The sequence below is a fragment of the Adiantum capillus-veneris genome, chromosome 26 (genome assembly GCF_014529385.1).
Source record: "Adiantum capillus-veneris isolate H3 chromosome 26, ASM1452938v2, whole genome shotgun sequence".
Classification (NCBI taxonomy): Eukaryota; Viridiplantae; Streptophyta; class Polypodiopsida; order Polypodiales; family Pteridaceae; genus Adiantum; species Adiantum capillus-veneris.
The window spans coordinates 49,695,816-49,715,903 of record NC_140956.1 but is presented as its reverse complement, the minus strand read 5'-3'; the positions used below and the strand labels follow the sequence as shown (position 1 = coordinate 49,715,903).

The following is a 20,088-nucleotide window of genomic DNA, read 5'->3' as shown; positions in this document are numbered from 1 at the left end:
ATATGTGTTGGTGATGGCTATTGCGGAAACTTGATGTCGTTTTGCTTTATCTTTTGTTGCGCGAAGTCGGGCTTCCTCTTGAGCTTCCCTCTTCATGGTTTCCAGCGCTAATTTCCTCGTCTTAGCAGCATGCATTTTCTCAAGCGTTTCTTCTGTTAGTGGTTCATGAAAACGTTTTAAACAACTTTCATTAATGAAATTAGCCATGGGCTCACCATCCGGAGTTTCTAGACGTACTGCACCTCCTGAAGTAATGTCGTTAATGACATAAGGCCCTAAGCCCCGCATTTTCAATTTGCGCTTGTGTTTCTTGAGAGTATATATCAAAACTAAATCCCCCTTTTGAAACTCTTTAGTGCGTACATTGGTATCATACCAGTGTTTTTGCCTTTGTTTTTCCGCATAAATGCCCATGATAGTTGTTCTGCGCCTTTTCCCAAGTCGTTCTAATTCCTCCAATGTATTTGATAGCTCGTGACTCGTCCATTCCAAGGACTTTGCAACACGTAGAGTAGGGATTAAAAAATCGATGGGTAGGATTGCATTCAAGCCAAAGACAAGTTCGTATGGTGTTCAATTTATGGCTGTTTTGTAAGCTGTGCGGTGTGCCCATAAGTAATTGTTTAGCTTAAGTTCCCACTCACTTTGTGATCCTTCCACTACCTTTGTTAAAGCAGTGCATAGCACCTTATTTGTGCTCTCAGCCTGACCATTAGCTTGGGGATGATAATGAGCGGATTTATGATGAATGACCATGAATTCTTAGAGGAGATATTCAATCACTTCATTTATGAAATGTGTGCCTTGATCACTCACAAGCTCAATTGGTAGTCCATAGCGGGTGATATGTTTTCATATAAGAATTTTGTTGTGGTACAAGCATCATTCTTGACCGTGGACTTAGCTTCAACTCACTTAATGAGATAAACTGTGGCTACCAATATGTATTTTGCGTGTGTGTCCTTGTCAGGTGGTTTGATAAGACCTACAAAGTCTAAACCCAATTTAGCAACAGCACATGTGCTTATCATTGGTTTGAGAGGCATGCGATCAAACATGTTGGGTACTTTGGAGCGTTGACACTCTTCGCAACGTTTTACAAATGCTTCAGCATCATGGAAGAGTGTCGGCCACTAGATTCCTGACCATAGAATGTTCTTGACTGTTGTTCGTGAACTAAATTGACCGTTTCTTACTGAGTGTGCTTGGTGACAGATAGGAACATATTCTTTGTCGCCTATGCACAAAAGGAGTTGGCCATCAATGCTCCTTTTTATACAGTTGATCCCCGACTAATGTATAGTCCTTAGCATCAGCCTGCAATTGTTTTTGTCTGTGTAGGGAATGTCCTTGGTGACCTTTCCAAACATGATGCATGCTACAATATTTTTAGCCCATCCCGGAATAGGAATAACCTTGTAAAGAGTGGCATGTGAATATAGTGGGTGAAGTTGACATGATTTGCATACTTTTGTAACAAAAGTATGCGATATGAAAGTTCATTGTTGGCCACCACTACCCACTGCATAATATATGGCTCCTTGCCTCGATCTATGCTGGCCTGTGAAACTCACATGCGCGTCCTACACTATCCTAGGATATTCTTCTGAATTTGGCACTAAGCGCAAGATTCCATCATTCGTTAAATGATATAGCCATCCTGAGATTAGTTGAAAGTGACTACATGCTTCCAAGTAATTTGCTTGAGCCTAGACATTCTTACGCCTTGTGTTAAAGATGGTAGTGGATAAGAATTCAGCAATCATTCTGCTCCATTTGGGTACCGGCTCTATGTGAAATAGAGTTGCATATGGTGGGTCATCATCTACCCCTGTAGGCTCCTCATCGTTTGTGATTCTACTCATGTAGTCTACGCGTTTGTGCATTAAACCCTTCTTGACTGCCACTGTGAAATCAAAATCTACAAGAATGACAAACCATCTAACGATTCATCCCGTGCTGCTGTCACGAGGACGTGGCAGTTATTAACCATGTCACAGAGATGTGGCAACTGCTAACCTTGGTTGTTGGTTTCTTTCCAATGGGGTTTATTTTATTTGTTTAAGACCCTCTTTTTGAAGTAGCAAACGGTCGGACATTGTATGGCCAATGTGAACGGTAGATTCACCCGCAGACGGGAAGGGGTCGGCACTGGAATTCGTATGGTAAGAGGATGTCTAGGCTCAGAGCAAGATCATATAGGTCCCCCCGTCGCACTTAGCAAGTTGGTGGATACTAGGAAGTGAACTCAATTAAGGCGTAAAGTCAAGGTGGGACTACCAACCAAAAGTATCCGACAGTTGGGCCACATTGCATTTTTGGATGCGGTCCTAATGAGGATAGATGGTCAGAAGACCAGTGGGAGCCCAACGGAAGCATCTCCTAAAATTTAGGGAACTGCTATTTTGGGCCACGAAATGTGTTCGCGTCATTACCTTCGGTATGACTAGGGGAACACTTTACAACTCTGCCGCGAAGTCAACTGACGCACCAGTTGAGATATTTTTAGCAGGGAAAGCCCAAACTCGGAAACTGGGCGACGTGTCAGCTTGTGAGCGATTCTGCCACTCTGGGAGGCAAAAACGAGCTGCATATCAACAAAGGGGGCGCCATTTTTAGCCACAGGCGGATTGCAACAGGTACAGAAGCTATGGAATGCTTACCTTGCCCTCTATGCACAGTATGGTGACGGGAGTGATGCCCCGCACGCTACATACTGCTCTCTTTCTCCCCTACGTGCAGTTATGTGATGCCCCGCACGCTACATACTGCTCTCTTTCTCCCCTACGTGCAGTTATGTGATGCCCCACAAGAGGGCTACTCATTTGACTGATGTACAGTTGTGTGGGTTCATGCTTTTGTGCTGAGGCAAGAGCCTCCTTGAGCAGGAACAGGGGTAGCTAACTGCTGCTCCAAAGCAGGCACGGGTGAGGGTCATAACCTCACCGTACAGGTGCAAAATCAGCGCTGTGTATGCGCTGTAATTTGACTGTTTTTCAGCCATACGGACGCCAGGATCATTGGGAATCGTGCCCCACTGGCAAAGGACAGTTAGGGGACTGTTTGGGGCTGAAAACAGGGCAAAAACCAGTAAATACAGCGTGCTGAATTTACTGTTTTTGGACAGGAATCAGAGGGTATACGACAGTGCAAGCGAGTTCCAGCAGGGGAATTGGTTTCGCGCAAGTTTTGGGGTTGTTATGCTGCCGAAATTTGGCCAAATCAAATGGTATCTAGGTGGATACACGTGAAGGATTCCCAGGACCTTACCTTGTAATTTACCCTCCTAAAGAATAAAGAAATACCGAAAGGGGCGCCAATTTTGGGGCCTACAGGTTGTCGGCGTCTGCTCGGAGCATTCTAGCTTCCGAGCCGTGTGTGTGATGAAGTGTTAATTCTCGTTACAGGTCTCCTTTGCAAAGTGCTCTGTGTGTGTGTTTAAGTAAAGATTTTCGGGTGAAAGCCAACGCTTACCGCCCTACGGGCCGGTTTCATGGTTCCATTGCCGGGATATCAATCACTTTTTCCTCAAAGAGTGAGCCTGGATTGTTCAGGGTAAAGACACACAGTCCAAGAACGCGGGGATTACACTATGGCTGACAAGGGGAAGGGAATTATGGAAGAGGGTTCCTCTCCATAGGACAGGCAGGAGATTCCTATGGTTTTTGAGATTGGCGAGAGCTCACGGCCACGTCAGTCTGTACCTCCTGTCAACGTGAATGTCCCTCCAGTAGTACAGGGCTTTATGACAGGGCAACTTGAGGATGATGCGTTTAAGACTCAGTTAGTTGCCGCGGTGAATGTCTTTTCGCAGCTGGTGCAGAATCCGAGGTTTATGGAATTCTTGCAAGCGCCACCAGTGCAACAACAAAATAGGCAACCTACGCCGCGTACGGAGCTTGTTGAAGCTCAAGCCCAGGTACTTCATGAGGCGCAGGAGGAAAGGGAACACTCGCATGTTGCGGAGTCGGGGGCTCCAAAGCAGATTCCTCCCGTGCTTGAACAGGTGGCTAGAACGCCTATTCCACAGGTTATGCCAGTTCAGCCCGCCACCTTTCAGAGCCAGCATGTTGTCTTGAATGGACAGGGAGCTGGATACCAGGCTATGCACTCAGTTTTTCCACCACCCACGGTACATCCTGGGTATTTCGGGGGTGGATCAGTGTTCCAAAGTATGGCTGGTTATGCGTCTGGAAGTCAGCCGTACATGCCAGGAACAGTGTTCGGGGGTATGCAAGGCATCATGCCAAACCCCATGTATGGTACTATCGGCATGCAGCAAGGTTTCCACGGCAACCAGGGCCAGTTTGGGGTGCCACAGGGTCATTTTGGCATGGCTGGTTTTTTTGGACAGCAGCCAGATATCGCACCTCTGATGCAAAATGTGAATGGCCAACACGTGCCGATCATGCCTAGTACAGTGCCCATGTTGCAGACCATTCCGTATGACAATTTGGGGGCACTAGAGAAGCCGAAGGCTTACAAAGAGGGTGGTGCAGCAGTAAAGTTCAGTACCTTCAATGGTTTCGAGGACAAGACAAAGGCACTCACTTTCCTCCAGCAGTTTGATACAGCTTATGCGGGAGGGAATTTTACAGAGGCCTCGAAGGTCAGGAAAGCTGCCACTTTCTTAAAGGACAATGCGCTTACCTGGTGGACGACATTGTTAATGCAAGGACAGGCACCCGCCACTTGGGTTTACTTCAAGCAAATGTTTGCATCTGCTTGGCTATCAAATGAATTTGAAGCCGATGTCTTGACAGATTGGCACCAGCTTACGGCAGCTTCGTGCAAGAGCTTGCTGGAGTACAATAGGAGGTTTTGTAAAGCATTACTCTCAGTAACCTCCTACAGATTTGTGCCATTGACAGAGCAGATAGAGAAGTATTGTTGTGGGCTGCCTAAAGGGCTTCGCGATTACTGTACAAAGAATAGAGTGGCTACCCTTACTCAGCTTATGGAAGTTGCGAACACTGGTCTTGCCCTGTTGAAAGGAGAGGACAGTGGATTTCCGAGCAGTGATAAAGGAGGGCAGCAAAAGAAAAATTCAGCGAAGAAGCCCTTTGTGAAGACGGCTCCTGATGCGTCATAGGGGTCAGAACAGGCCACCAAAGACAAGGATTCAGCTGGGACTTCTGGAGCGCAGGCAAAGAAACAGAAAAGGAAGCCTTTTGTGCGCAAGTCGCCCGAGGAAAAGAAGGTCCTAATGGCTGAGAACAAATGCTTTATATGCGAGCAGCATGGTCACTTTTCTATCAATTGTCCACAAAGGAAAAGGCCAGCTGACTCAGAGGATAAAGAAGACCAGAAAGGCAAGAAGCCTAAACCCACGGCAGGTTTAGTGCCAGACATGATGGGTGACAAGCCCAGCACAGATGCCAGTGAGTTATGCAGGGCATGGGGTAAAGTTAGGGATCAGACGGCACTCATCTTCTTTGATCCAGGTGCCAAAGCCAACTTTATCTCACCAGAGTTAGCTATGAAGCTCGGCATCAAAGCTGAAGAGATGGGGTACACCGCAGAGGCAGGGTTGGCATGTCCTGGCCACTCAGAGTGTGTTACTCCCATCATTGGAAAACTGCGTTTGCATATTCAGTCGTATGTGGACACTGAAGAGTTTTACATCATGCCGCTGGAAGGTTGTGACGCCTTGTTGGGGATCCCGTGGATGTTCCGAGTGCATGGAGTCTTGGATGCCTACAACAAAAAGATCACTGTACAGCATAGGGGCAAAACTCACATCTTGGATGTAAAGCTTAAAGGAGAGTCAGTCCCTATTGTATCTGCTTCTGCTATCACTTCTGTAATAAAGAATCATCTTTCTGTGTACTTGATTTTTGCACGTGATGTCTCAGATAGTGATCAGTCAAATTTATCTGTGTTAGATAAAGAAAGGTCAGCATTTTTGCAAAAGTTTAGTGACTGTTTTTCTGATTCATTACCGTCGCAATTGCCGCCAGAGAGACCTGAGGACCATCGGATAGATTTGGTGCCAGGGTGTAGCCCACCAAATAGACCTCCCTACAGGGTTAGTGCGGCGCAGCAGAAAGAGATTATGGGCCAGGTTGAGGAGTTATTAGAGAAGGGGCTGATTCAGCCTAGTTCTTCACCCTTTTGCTCCCCAGTGCTCCTAGTGCAGAAGAAGGATGGCTCATGGCGCATGTGTATTGATTACCGTGCGTTGAATAAGAATACCATCAAGAATAGGTTTCCTATTCCTCGCATTGATGATATTCTCGATCGTTTAGAGGGTGCTGCAATTTTCAGCAAGATAGACCTGAAGAGTGGGTACCATCAGATTCATATAAGCCCAGAGGATGTGCACAAGACTGCGTTTAGAACGACATTTGGTCTTTATGAGTTTCTAGTGATGCCGTTTGGGCTAACAAATGCTCCTGCCACGTTCAACAGAATGATGGACTGGATTTTCCGCTCGCATCAACAGTTTGTTGGAACATTCTTCGATGACATGATTGTGTATTCGAAGAATGAAGAGGAGCATAGGCGTCACTTGACCATTGTGTTCGAAGAGCTGCGCAGTCACAGGTTACTTGTCAATCCTAAGAAAAGTGAATTCTTCCTGGAAGAGATCCACTTTCTGGGCCACATAGTCTCAAAGGATGGTGTTAGAATGGATCCCGCAAAGGTCGAAGCTATCAAGACATGGCTAGGCTTGAAGACTGTGCACGATGTCAGAAGCTTCTTGGGATTGTGTTCCTACTATAGAAGGTTTATCAGAAATTTTGCCGAGATAGCATCGCCTCTTCACGCATTGCAGAAGAAAGAGGTCACTTTCAGATGGACCCAAAAAGAGATTTCAGCTTTTAGTCTCTTAAAGGAAAAGTTGACTTCAGATCCAGTTATTGTTTTGCCAGATCTCAGGAAGTCATTTGTGGTCCAGTGTGACGCGTGTGGCAGTAGCATCGGAGCAGTGCTAATGCAAGATGGACGGGTAGTAGCATATGAAAGCCGAATTTTGCAAGGGCCAGAGAGGACTATGCAAGTCTATGAGAAAGAACTCTTGGCCGTTATTCATGCGCTTTCTAGCTGGAAGCACTACCTCTTAGGTGCTGATTTTGTTGTCCAAACAGATCATCAGACCTTGCGATACTTCTTGACACAGTCAAAGTTATCCGAAAAGCATATGCGATGGGCAAACATTCTTTCCATGTTCCACTTTCAGATTATGCATGTGGAAGGCAAGAAGAATGTTGTGGCTGATGCGTTATCAAGAAAGCCACAAATTTCAGCTGTGTCAATTCCTTATCATCATGAGTTAGATGACATGAAGGAACAGTATACTGCTGATGAAGATTTTGCAAGGATCTTTGAACAGTTACAAGAGGGGCAACATCACGAGCACTACCTCCTCAGAGACGGTTTTATGATGATGCATGGCAGACTTTGTGTCACTAGGCCACTGCGACATAAGGTCATGGAAGAGAGTCATGTCCCACCGTATGCAGGGCATCGTGGCATTGATGCAACAGTTAAAGCGGTAGAGACGTTCTTCTATTGGCCTACCTTGAGGAGAGATGTGGATGCCTTTGTGCGAGCATGCATAGTTTGCCAAAAGGTCAAGTTTGACAGGCAAAAGGCACCAGGGTTGTTACAACTACTGCCGATTCCGGATAAGCCATGGGAAAGCATTGCTATGGACTTTATCTTTGATCTTCCAAGGACGCCAACAGGGAATGATGGTATATGGACCATTATCTGCAGGTTCAGCAAGCAGGCCCATTTTATCCCTGTCAGGAAGAAGATAAAATATGATCAGATGGCACGCTTGTTCATGTACAATGTGTTTAAGTACCATGGTATGCCACAATCGATTATCAGTGATCGTGATCCTCGCATGACCAGTTTGTTATGGAGAGGATTGTTTGAGAACATGGGTACTACGCTCAAGTTCTCGTCTTCGTTTCATCCACAAACGGATGGACAGTCAGAAAAGGCCAATTCTACTGTCTTAGATCTGCTGAAATGCTATGTGTCAGATAATAAGGGCAAGTGGGAACAGTATTTGCCTATGCTTGAGTATGCGTACAATAATACGGTGCATTCGTCTACTGGCAAAGCACCTTTTGAAATTGTTGAAGGCGGCAAAAAGGTTCCTCCCATTTTGCACACAAAGGACAAGATCTTTGAGGCAGATCGATATGTTGAGAACATGGATGAGATGTATAAGAAGATTAAAGTTGCCTTGGAGAAGACTCAGGCAAAACAGAAAAAGGCTGCTGATCGTCACCGTCGTGAATTGCTACTATCACCTGGTGATTGGGTTCTCTTAAGGTTCGAAAAGGCAAGATTAAAGAAGATGAAGGGCAAGGAACGGCTGTTTCCTAAGCTCAGCATGCGTTACTATGGGCCTTTTCAAGTGCTTGACAAGATCAACGATGTGGCTTACAGGCTGAAATTGCCTGATGCATGGAAGATTCATAATGCGTTTCACGTGAGTCTTCTAAGACCCTTCGTGGGTGATGTGCCAGAAGATATGCCAGTTGAGGATCAGCCAGAAGTTGAGGAACTTGATGAGATCCTGGTACCTGAGCAAGTTTTGGCACATAAGGACAGAAAAGTTAAAGGACAAGTTGCAAGACGCTATTTGGTGAAGTTCAAGAACTATCCGCCTATGGATGCAAAGTGGATGGAAGAGCATGAACTGTCAGAGTCACCAAATGTATTGCAGCTTTACCTTGAAGCCTTTGGGTTACAGCCTACTTATGCCCCAACCCAACGTGTGCAAAGGAGGGGTAATGATAGAGCTAGTACATCAAATGTACATATGAATTCAGTGCCATAGATGGAAATGGCAAAAGTATGAAGGCCTCATTAAGTCATTTGTATCTATGTATGTTACGACCTTTCTTGCGGATACATGCGATGATAAAAGACTGTTAATAGCACAAGATCATCAGTGGCGTGTATTTATGGTATGCAATCGAGGACGTTTGCGATTTCAAGAGGGGGGTATGTCACGAGGACGTGGCAGTTATTAACCATGTCACAGAGATGTGGCAACTGCTAACCTTGGTTGTTGGTTTCTTTCCAATGGGGTTTATTTTTTTTGTTTAAGACCCTCTTTTTGAAGTAGCAAACGGTCGGACATTGTATGGCCAATGTGAACGGTAGATTCACCCGCAGACGGGAAGGGGTCGGCACTGGAATTCGTATGGTAAGAGGATGTCTAGGCTCAGAGCAAGATCATATAGGTCCCCCCGTCGCACTTAGCAAGTTGGTGGATACTAGGAAGTGAACTCAATTAAGGCGTAAAGTCAAGGTGGGACTACCAACCAAAAGTATCCGACAGTTGGGCCACATTGCATTTTTGGATGCGGTCCCAATGAGGATAGATGGTCAGAAGACCAGTGGGAGCCCAACGGAAGCATCTCCTAAAATTTAGGGAACTGCTATTTTGGGCCACGAAATGTGTTCGCGTCATTACCTTCGGTATGACTAGGGGGCCATCACAGAAACAGAAAGTAAACTTTTTTCTGCCATCAAAAATGTTTTCGTAGACTGATATCTCTGATCAGCCTCTTTTCGACTCTTCAACTCAAATTAATCCTCTGTAAAAGCTCGTTTTTGCAAGTACTACAGAGAAGGACTCTTCAACTTAAATTAATCCTCTGTAAAAGCTCGTTTTTGCAAGTACTACAGAGAAGGTTGCCCCCATTCCCTTCATACTTTCTTGATAACGATTTACGATTGCCTCTAGAGTCATTAAAACTGGAAGGAAGAAAAATTACACCCTCAAGTAGAAAGCATGGACATTGTTAAAGTTGCAAAATACTTTGACATTACAAACAATTTTGGTGAACAAGCTTGTATATTTGTATTATCATCCATGTTTTGTACATGATTTTCTGCATAGCTGCAGCTAAGCTACAAAGTAACATTACAGAAGTCTCAAAACTTTTCTGAAGGTTTTCTGTGATTTATCTGTTTCTATTTACCCATTCTTGTGCGTAAAGCTATACTGTATGTAAGGTTAGGTACCTTACTACCTGTGTAGCTCTTGTATGCTGTACATAGCTTATCTTTATGTACAAGAATCTGCCTTGATGGTGTGATCGGCCTGTTCAACCAAACACAGAAAAAATATAAGCTCTAGGAAGAAGGAACTTTGAAGCAGTTTCTTCACAAGACTCGACATCAACATCACATTTTCTTCAGCATTATCATGAATTTTTTTGGTGAAAAAAAACATGTGTTCAACTAACTCATCTGTGAGAATGGAATTCTCTCCCATTCTCACAGAAGTGTTCAACTACAATTCCACAAAAACGGGTTAGAATGGGTATTCATCTAAAAACCTCACAGAGAAAAGGGCACACAGAGAGCTCAAAAACATAGGTCTTTCCGGCCCATCACAACAGGACATTAAAGACTCTGGCATCAATCTGACATTGTATGAGTGTCTAGTACACTGAGAAAACATGGGTGGAGGACACAGTATTGCAAGCTGCGGGAGCTAAAATGCAGACAACGAAGAGGTGCTTGCTCTTATCCCAACTAATCAACTACACAAGGGTACCATAACTCTGTAACTCTGTTCGAGAGGGAGAACAGGGGCGTGGACTTACAAAGGGACTTGGAACTTCAATCACATGCCTCCTAACAGTTTTTGACAGGCATCCTAAACAAGTACTAATAACTGGTACCCTGGTTTTTTGAGCGCTTAATCTTGGAGGAGGAGATATACAATTTATAGCTATAGCGCTCACTGAAGAACTATTTTTACATTGCAAAGGCCAACCTTTCAAAGCATAAGGTATCCAGAGATCAAGCTGGCTTTACAATTGCACCTGATCATCAAGTTTAGAAAGCCTATACATCAAGTATAACTAAGTCAGAGGAGCATCAGCACTTTATAAGACCATGAGCACGCCGATTTTCGCAGCACTCAGACTATATTTGTTACAAGCAGTGATGTTTAGCTACACAAGCAATGCAGGCAAAAAATTCACAGAAACAAGCCCAAGAAGCAATCATTAAGCAAATAGAAGCTGAGACTAATCTTTAGATTGTGAATAGGCTTTACCGAGCCCAAGAAGCAATCATTAAGCAAATAGAAGCTGAGACTAATCTTTAGATTGTGAATAGGCTTTACCGAGCCCAAGAAGCCACAAAAAGCAATGCAGGCAAAAACATCACAGAAATAAGCCCAAGAAGAAGTCATGCAGCAAAACTAAGCTTTACCAAGAGAGTGTGCTGCACATAAATGACATTATCAACACTCCTTAAGATTCTTACAATAAAACTGTTCCAAAACACCATGCTGAACACTAATTTTGCACACATAAATATTTATAAAAGTCAAAATTTTACCCGAGATATACCTTTCCACATTATGACAGTGTGACATGTTGAGCATTAAGGATAAACCACAAGACTTCTCTTTGATGCTGAGCCACCAAGAATTAAAGAAGACTTTCCACCTACCACCAAGGGCGGCTTGATTGGATTCTTTTGACCAGGGATTGTAACTTGCATGTTGTACCATTTGACAACTCTTTCGTGCTCATTCTACATAGCAAAAGAAAGCCAAACTTAGTGAAAAAAAAAGACAAACTAAAAGAAAACGAGCAAGTAGTAAACGAGAAGTCATTTACTTACATTTCTCTTCATGAACTCTTTAATGAGAAAGAAGGCTGCAGGCAAAACTGTTTTATAGTTGTCCCCGGTTGCTCCATTGTTGAACTTGCTCTCTAAATCTGCAAGCAAAAGTGCAAGCTTCCCCAAGACATCTTCTTTGAAAATTTTCCCGTGAACTTGCGGAAACTTCTCTTTCATTCCAGCCAATTGTGCTAGAGGCGTTTTGAATTGTGTCCACAACATCGTGGTGAAAGGATGCGACCCGAAGTTGCGGTCATCCTTGTCCTTTGCTTCTTCCTGCGGTGGTGTTGATTCAGCAAAGAGCTTTGGCAGATCTCTGTAAACGAGAAGATCATTGCGAAGGAATTCTGCAAATGCTCTACGATCTTCCACTTGAGCACCAAGATTCTCCATAAGACTGATGAGGCTAAATTCTGTTGCCTCAAGCAACGAAAAACATCTTGCTAGTAATGCACTTGCCTCAGTCTGCTCATCCCCCTTTTGCTTATCTGCATCAACCTGTTTCTGAAGGTAACCAATGAATTTCAGCAGGATAAGGTAGGTTATGTGCTCTGCCTTGTCTGACTGAAAGGGTTTCTTGGCATAAAGACCGATAAAAATCACTTCGAAGCTCTTATCAGTGCTGGCAAGTCTCCTCAGGCAATGGTCGAGAATGGCAAGCACAAAACCAATAGAGTCTCCCAAGCATTGCACAAAAGATGTTTGAAGAAGATGAAAATATAGCAGATAGTCATCTCTAAAGCTCATAAGTTCCTTGAATACCTTATTGGTTTGGCCATCTTAAAATTAAATTTTAATGTTATTAACCTTTTCTCTTGCAGCAAAACCTAAACGCAAAAGCTCGTCTTTTTAACCTTTTCTCTCTCTTGCCATAGCCGAAACCTTCTCTCACGCAAACGCAGAAAGCTTCGTCTCCCTTCTGCCGCATTCCCTCATCTCTCTCCTACTGCGAGTATGGATATGGAGCGTTCCCCTCCTCCACTTGCAAAACGCCTAAAGCCAGGGTCTTCTGGATCCTCATCATCCTGTGCGCTTCGTTTCTCACTGTCCCCACAGTCCATTGATGCAAAGGACGCCATTGCGTTGAAGGAGAAAGATCCAAACTTGAGCTTGCGGCTTACTTCAACAGAAGAGTTTTCTCCCAAGAAGGCGTTGAGGGAGAACATAAGGCCTGGCTTTGCCTTCTCTGTCTGGCCTTCTCAGACAGGCCAAACCAATAAGGTATTCAAGGAACTTATGAGCTTTAGAGATGACTATCTGCTATATTTTCATCTTCTTCAAACATCTTTTGTGCAATGCTTGGGAGACTCTATTGGTTTTGTGCTTGCCATTCTCGACCATTGCCTGAGGAGACTTGCCAGCACTGATAAGAGCTTCGAAGTGATTTTTATCGGTCTTTATGCCAAGAAACCCTTTCAGTCAGACAAGGCAGAGCACATAACCTACCTTATCCTGCTGAAATTCATTGGTTACCTTCAGAAACAGGTTGATGCAGATAAGCAAAAGGGGGATGAGCAGACTGAGGCAAGTGCATTACTAGCAAGATGTTTTTCGTTGCTTGAGGCAACAGAATTTAGCCTCATCAGTCTTATGGAGAATCTTGGTGCTCAAGTGGAAGATCGTAGAGCATTTGCAGAATTCCTTCGCAATGATCTTCTCGTTTACAGAGATCTGCCAAAGCTCTTTGCTGAATCAACACCACCGCAGGAAGAAGCAAAGGACAAGGATGACCGCAACTTCGGGTCGCATCCTTTCACCACGATGTTGTGGACACAATTCAAAACGCCTCTAGCACAATTGGCTGGAATGAAAGAAAAGTTTCCGCAAGTTCACGGGAAAATTTTCAAAGAAGATGTCTTGGGGAAGCTTGCACTTTTGCTTGCAGATTTAGAGAGCAAGTTCAACAATGGAGCAACCGGGGACAACTATAAAACAGTTTTGCCTGCAGCCTTCTTTCTCATTAAAGAGTTCATGAAGAGAAATGTAAGTAAATGACTTCTCGTTTACTACTTGCTCGTTTTCTTTTAGTTTGTCTTTTTTTTTCACTAAGTTTGGCTTTCTTTTGCTATGTAGAATGAGCACGAAAGAGTTGTCAAATGGTACAACATGCAAGTTACAATCCCTGGTCAAAAGAATCCAATCAAGCCGCCCTTGGTGGTAGGTGGAAAGTCTTCTTTAATTCTTGGTGGCTCAGCATCAAAGAGAAGTCTTGTGGTTTATCCTTAATGCTCAACATGTCACACTGTCATAATGTGGAAAGGTATATCTCGGGTAAAATTTTGACTTTTATAAATATTTATGTGTGCAAAATTAGTGTTCAGCATGGTGTTTTGGAACAGTTTTATTGTAAGAATCTTAAGGAGTGTTGATAATGTCATTTATGTGCAGCACACTCTCTTGGTAAAGCTTAGTTTTGCTGCATGACTTCTTCTTGGGCTTATTTCTGTGATGTTTTTGCCTGCATTGCTTTTTGTGGCTTCTTGGGCTCGGTAAAGCCTATTCACAATCTAAAGATTAGTCTCAGCTTCTATTTGCTTAATGATTGCTTCTTGGGCTCGGTAAAGCCTATTCACAATCTAAAGATTAGTCTCAGCTTCTATTTGCTTAATGATTGCTTCTTGGGCTTGTTTCTGTGAATTTTTTGCCTGCATTGCTTGTGTAGCTAAACATCACTGCTTGTAACAAATATAGTCTGAGTGCTGCGAAAATCGGCGTGCTCATGGTCTTATAAAGTGCTGATGCTCCTCTGACTTAGTTATACTTGATGTATAGGCTTTCTAAACTTGATGATCAGGTGCAATTGTAAAGCCAGCTTGATCTCTGGATACCTTATGCTTTGAAAGGTTGGCCTTTGCAATGTAAAAATAGTTCTTCAGTGAGCGCTGTAGCTATAAATTGTATATCTCCTCCTCCAAGGTTAAGCGCTCAAAAAACCAGGGTACCAGTTATTAGTACTTGTTTAGGATGCCTGTCAAAAACTGTTAGGAGGCATGTGATTGAAGTTCCAAGTCCCTTTGTAAGTCCACGCCCCTGTTCTCCCTCTCGAACAGAGTTATAGAGTTATGGTACCCTTGTGTAGTTGATTAGTTGGGATAAGAGCAAGCACCTCTTCGTTGTCTGCATTTTAGCTCCCGCAGCTTGCAATACTGTGTCCTCCACCCATGTTTTCTCAGTGTACTAGACACTCATACAATGTCAGATTGATGCCAGAGTCTTTAATGTCCTGCTGTGATGGGCCGGAAAGACCTGTGTTTTTGAGCTCTCTGTGTGCCCTTTTCTCTGTGAGGTTTTTAGATGAATACCCATTCTAACCCGTTTTTGTGGAATTGTAGTTGAACACTTCTGTGAGAATGGGAGAGAATTCCATTCTCACAGATGAGTTAGTTGAACACATGTTTTTTTTCACCAAAAAAATTCCTGATAATGCTGAAGAAAATGTGATGTTGATGTCGAGTCTTGTGAAGAAACTGCTTCAAAGTTCCTTCTTCCTAGAGCTTATATTTTTTCTGTGTTTGGTTGAACAGGCCGATCACACCATCAAGGCAGATTCTTGTACATAAAGATAAGCTATGTACAGCATACAAGAGCTACACAGGTAGTAAGGTACCTAACCTTACATACAGTATAGCTTTACGCACAAGAATGGGTAAATAGAAACAGATAAATCACAGAAAACCGTCAGAAAAGTTTTGAGACTTCTGTAATGTTACTTTGTAGCCTAGCTGCAGCTATGCAGAAAATCATGTACAAAACATGGATGATAATACAAATATACAAGCTTGTTCACCAAAATTGTTTGTAATGTCAAAGTATTTTGCAACTTTAACAATGTCCATGCTTTCTACTTGAGGGTGTAATTTTTCTTCCTTCCAGTTTTAATGACTCTAGAGGCAATCGTAAATCGTTATCAAGAAAGTATGAAGGGAATGGGGGCAACCTTCTCTGTAGTACTTGCAAAAACGAGCTTTTACAGAGGATTAATTTAAGTTGAAGAGTCCTTCTCTGTAGTACTTGCAAAAACGAGCTTTTACAGAGGATTAATTTGAGTTGAAGAGTCGAAAAGAGGCTGATCAGAGATATCAGTCTACGAAAACATTTTTGATGGCAGAAAAAAGTTTACTTTCTGTTTCTGTGATGGCTGATTCATATTTTGTATATTCACAGATTTTTTAAATGTATTTAAATCTCATTGGTTTAAATGCTTCCTTCTATAATCTATTTTTTATTCAATATTTAAGTGGAGACGCCAGATAGAGAGAAATGAAATGTTATATTTGATGTCTTTAAAAGGCCAAAATGACCTGTGAGACCAAACTGGTACAGTCCTGGTGAATCTGATACAGTGTGTGGGCAAAATAAGATGAAATGAAATGAAACACAATAGGGAGTATAAGGCTACTGTCCTGAGTCGAAGCAGCTCAGCGCTGTGTATCATTACAAAGTGTGTGGGGGGCGCAGATACAGTGGGTAGTGAAACTCAATGTAGAGAGAGAGAGAGAGAGAGAGAGAGAGAGAGAGAGAGAGAGAGAGCAGCAGCAGCAGCAGCAGCGTAGAATTGCAAGAGAGACCGAGAAATTATGCAGCCAAAAAGAGAGATTGTTATGTACATGTTATGACAGAGAGATTGTTATGTACATGTGTGCACGTGCGCGTGCGCGTGTGTGTGTGAGAGAGATTCCACTTTTTCCAGTTACGGTGGCTTTTCCGGGGATACCTCTTCAGTTCCGCCACCTTATATCCACAGTGGCCTCCAGGATGGGCACAGTGGTCCTTGGCTCTTTGGTCACTGGAGTTGGCACCCCCAGGATACAGGTGTGGGCTCCTGCTGCTACAGTGTTTCTGGATGTGGTAGAGCTCCTTTGGCGAGAATCCTCTTTTCGGCAGCGAGTATCCGTCTTGGGCTGCCCTGACCAGTGTTTGCGGTGTCAGTCCTTCGGCCACCACGTCAGAGACTGTCCTCGTCCTGCTCGGCACCCCAGACCGCAGGGTCAGGCACAGCATCAGGGTCGTCCTCAGCACAGCAGCAGCTGCACCGGCCACCACAGCCGCGAGCTCCGGGGGAATGGTGCCCTGTTGACCGTCGGCATCGTTTCCGTGGTCCGCACATCCAGGACCCCTTGTCTTCTAGAGTTCCAAGACAGCAGAAGCTTCCACGTCCTCCTCTTTCCCCAGTATTGGAGGGGGAGGGCTCTCAGGAGGATCTGTCTTTCCCTGGTCCCTGCTTCTCCACCGGAGGGTCATGGCTCTGCTCCACGTCTGGGACCTCCTTTGCCTCTTCCTTTTGCTGGTTTTGGGGCTATGGACACAGTTTCCAGAGCTCCCCTCCTCGTCTTCCAGGGCACTGGTCTTAGCATCGCCACCAGGGCAGGCTTCCCCAGTGGGTCCACCTCTCTCAGTTATTCATGGATTGTGCTCCACTAGCTTGGAGATTTGACGTGGCGAGTATGAGCGCAGATGATACTGGGTCTCTTGAGATACGTGTTTACTTCGTTAGTCAGCAGTGTCTGGTTGCACCTCAGAAAAGAAAGACCCCCTTTCTCTCTTTCTTCCTACCTTTCACTGGGCAGGAGGATTGGTGGTCGGACTTGGTTCTTTCCTTCACTTGTACTCAGATCCAGCAGCACCTCACTTCTTGGCATCCTGCGTTGGCGGGTAGTTATTCCTTCTCCCAGATCACCCATTGCTTTGGCAAGGTGAAATGGGAGAATGGTCTTTGCAGATTCGTCTTGCCCGTTCTCTTTACTTTTGCAGATTCTTTGCTTGTGTTTGTGGTTGGAGTAATCTATGCATGTTTAAAAGGGTTGAGCATGGATGTGAATTCAATGTGTGATTAGCTTAAGAATTGATTTATTAGCCATTTGAGAGACTAGTGCTCTTGCTTGTGTGTGTTTTGTGTGTGAGATGCTTGCTTGCAGCTGCATTAAATGAATTGAGTTGAGTGTGTGTGAGTTGAGAGGGGTGTGTGGGTGCATTCAATTCGCATTCTTATCTATGTGCACTTACATGGGTTAAGAGGCTCTTGGATGACTCAGAGTATCAAAACTCGTTGGTTGAGAGCTCTTGTTTTCCCCTTGAGTACATCCCAAGGGACTCGAGGGTCGTCCACATGCGATGCACACACATTGAACTTGTTATTGAAAGATATAGGTAAGATGCCTTTTATAAAGAAACTTTATTGGATGATAATCATAGAGTTAAACTTATAAGAGCGTAGCAATTGACGTATGCCTTTTTTCACTCAAAATCCAACAAAACCATACAAATTTATTGTGCCATAAGGTTTGCTACTGCCTACTATGTCTTGATCGGATTGATGTTAGTGTGCCTAGCTTTAAATGGGAAAGTTGCAGATAGAAGTTGGGATGTGTGGATTGAACAATACCAAAGTTATCATCAATCTATTGGCGTAAAATGTACACAATTGGTTCAATCTGCAGTATTTTGGCGTATTGTAGAAAAAATTGTGGGGTGCCGAAATCTTTTGTGGATTGCTACGCATTGTAGACACTCATAAATTTATTTTTGGCAAAGTTTATTAGATATTTTCTAAAGTTATTTGCCAAATAAAGAATTTAATCGATCAATTCTCAGCTAGAGAGGAGTCATAATTGGTTGTGGCTAAATATCATTGGGTTCAAATGCACACCCCTTTCCATGTTGCATGTCTTGGAACCAAAGTTTCAAATGAATTGATGGGCTGTAAATACTTATGTGGTGATGAATAATTTCAAATGTTTGCCAACAATTGCTTCTAGAGGATGAAGGACGAGAGGCATTTCATCAATGTGTTGATTGTGCTTATAGACTTGGATTGTTTGGATATCCTTGTCACATTGGAACAATAAAGAAGATGAGTGGTCCTCTATGGTGGTAAGGAGTATAGTGGTGAAAAAGTAGAGTTGCAATATACTGCGATTTGAGTATTATCTATAGTGGTCCTCTATGGTGGTAAGGAGTATAGTGGTGAAAAAGTAGAGTTGCAATATACTGCGATTTGAGTATTATCTATCCATTATTTGTGGTTGCTTCTAATGGAAGTTGTGAAATAAATTGGCATGCTTCAGATTCTGCAAATGCAAAGCATTGTAATTGCTTGAATCCTAGCCATGTTGTAGATGTAGTGAATGTGTCTTGTAATATGTGATTGATTCATGCACCATCTAAAATAGGGACCTGGGCTGAAGATTCCTTAGGTTCCTTTCAAACACATGAGGAGAGATTCAGTGATGATGAGATGCAATGGAAAGTTGTAGCTAAATGCTCTTATCTTAATGAAGTAGATGATATGGTGCTTGTGTTCGCTGACATTGGATCATAAATAGTGTTTTTATGAACTGACACCAGACTTAACAAGAAGAGCTAGCACTATCTTTTGTAATTCTTTCGATGAGTTAACCCACCAAACTCATTTTACCACTGTAATCTTTCCTTTTTATGTCATGAGTGGGTAATGTTTCATTTTTTGGGTAATGTTTCCACTCAATGTAAAATTACATGAGAGTTTAGACCTAGGTATGTAATCCATAGCTTGGACCAATGCAATCTCATTGCATTAATACAACAGCAAGAGTTGAAGCTTCTGTACACTTTTTATATTTCACTAATTTAACAAAATCACACACACACACACACACACACATATATATCTGTGTGTGTGTGTGTATTTGTTTGTATGTGTGTGTAAGCCCTTGTTGGCCAGATAGCTTGGAAGTCCGTTGGTGATAATGTTGCTACTCTTTTTGAATACTTTAGGTCACGAGATTTTTGGTTTTGAAGTGCTGATGGTGAGGTTATAGTTTTGGGAAGTCCTCTTATGTAAGGGATGGGTGAAGTGGAGCTCCCCCTGGTTTTGACTTGGTTGTGCCTTGTAAATGGCTTCTCAATTCTTGATAAAAGTACAAAGAAAATGAAAAAGGTTGATGAAGGGAAAAATCCATTGGGAGAAAGGTGTCTTCATCCTTTAGCCGAATGCGGGACACCCTATTGATGCATACAAAATTAGCAATCATTAAAAAGTATGTTGTGCAAGAGAAGATTGTGATGGGTGCTCTAAAGATTAAATGTAGCAAGTTTGACACACTTAAGCGTCAAAAGAGTTGCCATGTGTCTGGAGAGGGTTTGCGTTGTCAGGACTTTCCACTCTGTCCTCATTGTGCACCAGTGCATGATAGTAAGGCTCTTCTTCTCTCTGTCGGACTTAATAAATAAGACTTAGACTTTGACTCTCAGCTTCTTAGACTCAAATAAAGTTAATGGAATGCATGGGTTTGTGCATGAGTTTGTTAAGAAATGTGTAATGAAAGTATTGTTAATTCCAATACCCTATATGCACTTGTAGTTCATGCATGGGGAAGATTATGCGGTGCAAGCAATCTTGCTAAAGGTACTCGAGTCATTAACGGAACAACTCCAAATGTAAACGTGTCGAAGTCCAGCCGTTAAAGTGTCAAGTGGCATGTGTAGAAGAGG

General features: G+C 43.3%; 2 protein-coding genes and 1 pseudogene across 2 annotated transcripts; 1 reads left to right on the top strand and 2 right to left on the bottom strand.

Annotated features, from left to right (window-relative positions):
• Nucleotides 1–1,133: 1,133 nt before the first annotated feature.
• Nucleotides 1,134–9,724, bottom strand: LOC147423413 (uncharacterized; annotated as a pseudogene).
• A 183-nt stretch (nt 9,725–9,907) lies between these two features.
• Nucleotides 9,908–12,547, bottom strand: LOC147423412 (uncharacterized). The gene is made up of 5 exons (XM_086501478.1): nt 12,502–12,547; nt 11,620–12,398; nt 11,504–11,529; nt 11,343–11,408; nt 9,908–10,078 (listed from the first exon to the last, which is right to left on the bottom strand). The coding sequence occupies exons 1-5, from the start codon at nt 12,545–12,547 to the stop codon at nt 9,949–9,951; spliced, it is 1,047 nt and encodes a 348-aa protein (XP_086357604.1). The 3' UTR covers nt 9,908–9,948.
• Nucleotides 12,379–19,881, top strand: LOC147423411 (uncharacterized). The gene is made up of 5 exons (XM_086502243.1): nt 12,379–13,602; nt 13,693–13,718; nt 13,814–13,879; nt 15,144–15,222; nt 16,342–19,881. Exons 1-5 carry the CDS (start codon nt 12,574–12,576, stop codon nt 17,038–17,040), a joined length of 1,899 nt encoding a protein of 632 aa, XP_086358369.1. The 5' UTR covers nt 12,379–12,573; the 3' UTR covers nt 17,041–19,881.
• The last annotated feature ends 207 nt before the right edge of the window (nt 19,882–20,088 follow it).

What these genes read in the sequence shown, in the direction of transcription:
- LOC147423411 (XM_086502243.1), top strand. Translation starts at nt 12,574, where the DNA reads ATGGATATGGAGCGTTCCCCTCCTCCACTTGCAAAACGCCTAAAGCCA. An exon ending in CACGAAAGAGTTGTCAAATG is followed by an intron (nt 13,719 to 13,813) that starts GTACAACATGCA and finishes TTGGTGGCTCAG; the next exon opens with CATCAAAGAGAAGTCTTGTG. An exon ending in AGAGCTACACAGGTAGTAAG is followed by an intron (nt 15,223 to 16,341) that starts GTACCTAACCTT and finishes ATACCTCTTCAG; the next exon opens with TTCCGCCACCTTATATCCAC.
- LOC147423412 (XM_086501478.1), bottom strand. Translation starts at nt 12,547, where the DNA reads ATGCGGCAGAAGGGAGACGAAGCTTTCTGCGTTTGCGTGAGAGAAG. An exon ending in AAGAGTTCATGAAGAGAAAT is followed by an intron (nt 11,530 to 11,619) that starts GTAAGTAAATGA and finishes TTTGCTATGTAG; the next exon opens with AATGAGCACGAAAGAGTTGT. An exon ending in CACGAAAGAGTTGTCAAATG is followed by an intron (nt 11,409 to 11,503) that starts GTACAACATGCA and finishes TTGGTGGCTCAG; the next exon opens with CATCAAAGAGAAGTCTTGTG.